The sequence below is a fragment of the Berghia stephanieae genome, chromosome 3, assembly GCF_034508935.2.
Source record: "Berghia stephanieae isolate SIO BIC M18660-M18661 chromosome 3, UCSD_Bste_1.3, whole genome shotgun sequence".
Classification (NCBI taxonomy): Eukaryota; Metazoa; Mollusca; class Gastropoda; order Nudibranchia; family Aeolidiidae; genus Berghia; species Berghia stephanieae.
This window is the reverse complement of record NC_088362.1, coordinates 60,097,392-60,104,916: the sequence shown is the minus strand read 5'-3', so window position 1 is coordinate 60,104,916 and position 7,525 is coordinate 60,097,392. Positions and strand designations below refer to the sequence as shown.

Genomic DNA, 7,525 nt, shown 5'->3' with positions numbered 1-7,525 from the left:
ACTAACAGCAACACGTAATATGTAGAACGAGACATAACGCCTGTTAGGCGATATTACATTTTTTTCGGACAGAGACAACGCTGTTAACGGCCAGGTACTCATTTAACACCTGAGTACGGTGAAAGACTGTGAGTAAAGAGCATTTTCCAAGGACTCGAACCCAGGAGTGTCATACCACAAGACCACATAGCGGCACTCATCTCGTTGTCTCTCGAGTTAAGTAATAACGTCATTACTTAAAGCGCTGATCATAAACCACGACCCATGACTCATGATCGTGCGTTTATGGATTTTAACGTATTGATAACAAAAAAAAAAAAACAAGTAAAAAAAAAAAACCGAAAAAAAATCCCACACAAACAAAAAACAAAACAAAACAAAAAAAAAAAAACAGAAGAAAAAATAAACAGATAAATAAATAAAATCTAAAAACAAATGAGCTTTTATATAGAGCAATATCCACTAAATGTGCTTTAAGCGCTTTGCAAGACGTAGATATAAGTCAGAAATTTGTTATCGATTTGTTTTCAAACGATTCTCCAGGACGATGCACAGCTGGAAGCCATGAGAAGATCACTCCGGGGAAAACCAGAAATGACACTGGTCACCGACAACGCAGACATGAACCTGACTATCAACCACGCCAGCAGTGTGAACGGAACCGTCGTGGGTGGTGGGAGCGCCGGAAATGACTACGTCATCGGAAGTGGTAGCGCGGGCAACGCACCGGCTATTGTAATCAGCGGCGGAAGTGGTGCGGTTAGCGGAAATGGAATTGTGATCGAGGAAAGTACTCTCCCTTCGGTTGCTTCTGAAGGAGGGGTCATCCTGACATTCCCAGAGCGAGTCCAGGAGGCACACATGTACTCGACCAGCCCAACTATTCAAGTGCAACATCAGCAGCATCATTTAAATGTCATGTAACAACAACCTATTATGGATATTGTCATTGGGGTAACTTTGCCACAAGGGGAAATTTTTCCTCAGTGAATTTGGAGTGTTTTGAATAATCTCAGCTTTGTTGCAATTATTGTATCATATACAGGGGTAAAATATTTATCAAAGGAAAGAATTGCCACTAAACTAAACAATCTCTTATTGGTCCAAAATTCAAGAGACAAGGTTTTCCCATTAGGCAACGTTATCACGGTTAATGGTACGTGATTTGGATTGGCCAAGTTTTAAAAAAATACGGTAAACGATGCGATGGTTGAATATATAAACATTCGAAATGTGTTGTAATCTTTGACATATCCTTGTGGATAAACGTTTTGTCAAACGCCCATTTCTTGATATAATTTAATAATATTGCTACTTGAATCAGCTAAAAAAGACAATTTTATATTTTTTAATCTCCCTCATAAGGAAATAGCCGATAATATGCTTTTGTTCATGGCAGACCCAAATTTTACTTTGTCACGTGTTGTTACAAATTCTTGGGCTGAGGGCTGAGGGTTGAGGGCTGAGGGCTGAGGGTTGAGGATTGAGGGCTGAGGGCTGAGGGCTAAATGAATCTTTCTCCTCGTTTCTTCAAATTGAAGTGGAAAAATGCTTCAAAGCCTCTTTTTTGCTCAGATAATTTGATCTAATTTCTTGATTAGAACAAAGTTGTATCACATGAAATCCTTTGAAATCTGATTGTGTTGCTAGTGCATCTGCTCGCTGATCTCTCTCTCTCTCTCTCTCTCTCTCTCTCTCTCTCTCTCTCTCTGTCTTTCTCTCTCTCTCTCTTTCTCTCTCTCTCTCTCTCTCTCTCTCTCTCTCTCTCTCTTCCTCTTTCTCTATCTTTCTCCCCCTCATTCTCTTTCTTTCTTTCTCCCTCTTTCTCTATCGCTCTCGATCTCTCTCTACGCTCTCCCTCTCTCTCTCTCTCTCTTTCTCTGTCTTTCTCTCTCTCTCTCTCTTTCTCTCTCTCTCTCTCTCTCTCTCTCTCTTTCTCTTTCTCTATCTTTCTCCCCCTCATTCTCTTTCTTTCTTTCTCCCTCTTTCTCTATCGCTCTCGATCTCTCTCTACGCTCTCCCTCTCTCTCTCTCTCTCTCTCTCTCTCTCTCTCTCTCTCGCCCTCTCTCACTTAGAAAAACATAAACAAAAACAAAGGCATAAAAAAGTGAGCTTTTATATAGAGCGATACCCACTAAACGTGCTCAAAGCGCTTTACAATATGTCCCTGGCCAACAGAAAAGCTTAACATGTCGGACGGGACATGACGCCTGTTCGGCGTTATTACAATTTTTTTCTCGACAGAGACAACGCTGTTAACGATCAGGTACTCATTTTACACATGAGTACTGTGAGAGAATGTGAGTAAAGGGCTTTTTCCAAGGAGTCAATAATGCGCCGAGATAGGCTCCAACCCAGGACTTTCCGATTCCGAAAGCGAGTGTCATAGCACTAGACCACATTACCGCACATTTGATTAAATTCATCGCTAAATCATGAATTTTTGGACATCTTTGTCCTTTACCAAGAGCCAATGTAATCGACCTAAAACGACATATAAATACGTATAGAAGTTTAATAATAGACATTTGATTTACAACCACCGGTTAAATCCAATGCTCTAGAAAAACACGTATTTAAAAATTTGACCAGAAAACTCTTCCTTCAAATTTTAATATCGATCCCTTTATTTAAATGACCCTCAACTCGGCAAATACTCTCAAACCTGGGAGGACTTCTCAACGTCTTTATTATTAAAGTCCCAGGTGTGAGACATGAGTTTGCCAACTTGAGGGTAGTCATTTAAATTGATCGATTAACTATTGACAGAGAATTTTCCTGGCCATATTTATAAATACGAGTTTTTCCAGAGTAGGGCAGGTAATTTGTTAAAAAGCAATCAATAAATTTGAGTGGATTTGAAAATGTATTAAAGTTAAAGTGATCTTAACTACATATATATATATATATATATATATATATATATATATATATATATATATATATATGTATGTATATATATAATATATATATATATATATATATATATATATATATATATATATATGTATATATATATATATATACAATCAGAAACAAGTAAGCTTTAGGGGAAACTAGTTGAGGTCAAAAATCTAAGTATGATAGAAAAATATTCAATGACGTAGCTGAAAGTGATCTATACATTATGTTCTGATTTTATTTAATGATTGATTTGACTTCCGATGAATTGTAATCCTCTTTATTTAGGCATTTTCACATAACAATGATTCATATTTACTTTTTCTAAATTTTTATTTTAGTAATATAAACATAATAACGAAGTTCATTCATCTCAATACACTGTATAATACGGAAGGAATTAGAAAAACCTTTACTATCATTTGTTCTTTTTAACTCTTTCCTTACCAATCATTTTCAGTATTCTCCCAAAATGGCAGGCTTACCCAGTAGAAATTTTAAAAAAACACAAAAAAAAAAACTCAAACAACTTTATGTTTTTATTAATTAAATATCTCCTAACCAGCTTTTTTAGAATTTCCACCGAAAATTCACTCCCACTCAACACAAGAATAGACTTTTCTTACTGAAACAAAAAAGTAACAAATGAGCTCTACAACACAGTGTATAGTATTTATAGATCAAATCATTTCTTTAAATTTTGTGATGTACAAGAGAAATCAAAATGAGAAAATTGTTGGTTACATCGTTACGAATGTGACGATTTTCCTATGGGTGGTAAGGAGAGGGTTAAACAACGATCATTCTTCTAAGTTTGAGATGTACAAAATAAATCTGAATAAGAAAAAGTGTATACTGTGTCGTAACAAATGTGACGATTTTACTGTAGGTGGTAAGGAGGGGGTTAAAATAAGTAACTAGTAAATAGGATTCAATAGTCTGATGTCACGTCCGCCCAGCAACCAGCAGCTTGGTACTAAACAAAGAAAATCGGTACTTTTTATTTTTCATGCTGGTTAGAACTTTTTCACATGTCATGTGATCAGAATGTATACAAGTCAAAACATGATCAGATTTATAATGTTTTCCTCCTCTGGATACACTTTTATGCTTGTCGGAAGGAGATGTATTTCATAAGGGCGGTGATGGAGATAATGGCGTCCGCCAATGTTCCGATAGTTTAGAACCATTTACTATGCGTCATTACGAAGAAAGTGACGTCACGACTGTTGAACCCTATTCTGGCTGGGGGGGGGGGGGGGACTTGCATATCATATATTTATTTTGTAATAAATGTAGTAGACAAGTTAGCTCTCGAGCGTCGTCATACCACGACAGGCATGGTGTTCTGATACATATGAAATGATATTTAATTTATTATGCGATATAGTTGAGACTCGCGTTGGTTATATTGCGCTGTCGTACAGAGCGATATCCACTTAACGTGCTCAAAGCGCTCTACAAGGGGTCCTGCCTAGCCAACAGCAACATTTTGTCACGTAGGACGAGACATACGCATGTTAGGCGATATTACATTATTCTTTAAAAAAGCAGAAACTTCATTTGTTTTTTTTTAAGGTTATAGTTTTGAACGGGGGGGGGGGGGGGGGGGGGGGGGGGGGGGTGTCCCGATAGCTCAGTTTGTAGAACACTCGCTTCACATGCAAAGTGACCGAGATCGATTTCGGGTGGAGTCTATATGTCATTTTGACCCCCCCTGTCCACCCAGCAGTGATTGGTAGCTGGGTCCATTTGATCTGGCGGAAAGTACTTTGCGATAGACTAGCGTCCTATCCAAAGCATAGTAAGCAATTACTATTGTCCGTTATACAGTTTTAAAAAAATATGAACGTATAGGTATGTTTTGTGTATGATCTGTAATAATTGTTGCATTAATATTTGTATTGAAAGAGTGCCTAACCGTCTTTGTATAAGGAATAGCCACAGTATAAATGATTTACATCATCAAATATCCCTCTTGAAGTTTCCAAATTAACGAAATAACGCAACAATCTCATAACACCACACGTTTTTTTTCAATATCATTCAATTTATCTATTGCCAAATTAAGAAATTTAGGAGCAGGCAACGTTGTAAGATAAAGATCTGACACCCTTACTTACTTTTCCGAACCAGCGACCACCTGAGCTCTAGCCCTTCGGTCTTGTGCCATGACGTAGAAGTTAGACGTCTTTTGTAGTTGTTCCAGGTGACTATAAAGTGTGTTACTGATGCTTGGATTTGGTGGGAGGAATGTGCATCTGAAACCCTTAAAAACAAACAAAACAAACACAGGTTGGGTAGATGTCTTCAAAGCCTCTATGCAAAAAATGGGTAAATTTACTGCTTAAAAGTCTTCCGTTGGAGTTTGAGTTTTTTTTTTATCAACCACGATGTGACTTTTGGAGCCCCGAATGGGGAATAATTTCGAAATGTTACCTCACTCAATCCAAGCGATTTTTGCTACTTTTCAAAATTGGAAAAAATGTATTACAAATGAGCAGGTACATAGACAGTTTTATTCAACTATTATTAATATGCAAAAACTCCAAACATTAGTTTTGATATTACGCCTATAATTTGTCTCAGAAAAATGTAATAAATAGGTATGGGATAAAGTTAACTCGGGTCAACTACGGATATAGTCGATGTTAGGGTTGAGTGAGTTAAACAAAAGATTACAAAAATACTTTAAGTATATTACTCCAACAACCTCTCCCATTCGTGAAATTAAACAAAACAACTTCAGTTGTCTATAATAATTCTTTTCGACTTTACATTGCCATAGGGGTTCCGATAGCTCAGTCGATAGAGCACTCGCTTCACAATGAACATGACCGAGATGGATCCCGGGTGTGGTCGAGATTTTTTTCTGACCCTCTCCCCGCCCCTCCCCCCCCCCCTGTCCACCCAGCAGTGATTGGGTAGCTGGGTCCGTTGGATCTGGCGGAAAGTACTTTGCGATGGACTAGAGTCCTATTGCCCGTTTCATGCTATAGAAACCGGGATAAACTCCAGCTCCATGGGCCTAATGGGTATGAAGGACTACTTACATTGCCGCATTAATATATTTTATATATTACTTTTATATAATTGTGTAAAAACTGACTGTAATTGACATATATAACAATCTATTTGAGATTTTGTAATTATATGATATTTTATTAGCCATTTAAAGAATACGCCATAGTATATTCAGCCTTCAATAAGATAAGTGAATGTGTTTAGTGTTTTTTTTTTTTTTTTTTTTTTTTTTTTTGGTTATGTATTTAAACATGGTCTTGGGTTCGAACCCCCATCGCCGCGAAGTTTTTACTCTCTATTGTATTCTGGCACTTTTCTACCCACTCCATTTCCTATTATTATGTATTCATTGCTATGTATTGGTAGAATTAGAGGTTCAACAATTTGACATGTAGAAAAATGGGGGGGCGGGGGGGGGGGGTCGCAGTGGTTGAGTGGTTAAGCATTGCACTGTGACCCGGATGGTCCCGGGTTCGAGCCCCGCTTCAGGTATTTTCATTGTTTTTTTCTTTGGCAAGATTATTAACTCGCAATTAATTTGCTCATTTTGGACAACATGGGTGATTCCTGTGACGTAAATTTGCTATGGACCAAAGGACGAGATTTTGGACTGTTCCAACAACCTATTTTGTATTTGACTTGACGTCAAATGGTGTCGATCTACTTGTACCTCTATAATACCATTTCAATCATAAAAACGCTTTCTTACATATTGGCTTTGAAAAATTATTACGTGTTGGAGAACTATGTCATATCTTTGCGATAAATAAATATGATACATATGAAAACTATAATAATAATTGTGTTTCATGTATATATACGTCTTCTTACAACTTAAATCTCTATAATACCATTTCAATTACAAGAATCATTTCTTATATGCCGGCTTTGAAAAAATATTTCTTGGTGGAGAGGTATGTCATATTTTTGCGATAAAGAAATATACTGCAATTTGTATTTCATGTACACATTCGTCTTTTTACAACGTACATCTCTATAATACCATTTCAATCATACAAATCCTGTCCCGCATGCTGGCTTTGAAAAATTATTTCGTTTTGGAGAAGCAGGTTTGTCATCTCTTTGCGATGAAGAAATATACTGTCATTTGGCTTTTATGTATACATTCGTCTTCTTACAACTTACATCTCTATAATATTATTTCAATCATAAAAATCCTTTCCTATATGCCGGCTTTGAAAAATTATTTTATTAGAGAGTTATGTCATATCTTTGCGATAAATAAATATAATGCAGTTTGTATTCCATGTATATATTCGTCTTCTTACAACTTACATCTCTATAATACCGTTTCAATCATAAAAATCCTTTCCTACATGCTGGCTTTGAAAAATCATTTCGTGTTAGAAGGTATGTCGTATCTTTGCGATGAAAAAGAAATATACTGTAATTTGTGTTTCATGTATATATACGTCATGTTATAACAAATAAACAAATGTCACGTACATTAAAATTGTCCCGAGCTTGGTAATATTTATAATAGACAGTGTGCGGCTATGTAGTCTAGTGGTATGACACTCGCCTTTGGATCGGAAGGTCCTGAGTTCGAGTCCCGTTTAGAGTGGCGCATAGTTGAGT

The 7,525-nt window shown here is 36.7% G+C and overlaps 1 protein-coding gene and 1 long non-coding RNA gene across 2 annotated transcripts in view; one reads left to right on the top strand and one right to left on the bottom strand.

Moving 5' to 3' along the window:
- LOC144968102 (uncharacterized) overlaps positions 1 to 1,950 on the top strand; it is a 64,505-nt gene extending 62,555 nt beyond the window's left edge. The window contains exon 15 of the mRNA XM_078906099.1: positions 544 to 1,950. Coding sequence (XP_078762225.1) covers positions 544 to 924 — 381 coding nt within the window. The 3' untranslated portion in view covers positions 925 to 1,950. The remainder of the gene's footprint in view (positions 1 to 543) is intronic.
- Positions 1 to 7,525, bottom strand: part of LOC144968103 (uncharacterized) — a 52,809-nt gene that overhangs the window by 17,406 nt on the left and 27,878 nt on the right. The window contains exon 2 of the long non-coding RNA XR_013644520.1: positions 5,026 to 5,171. This is a non-coding gene — a long non-coding RNA (uncharacterized LOC144968103). The remainder of the gene's footprint in view (positions 1 to 5,025; positions 5,172 to 7,525) is intronic.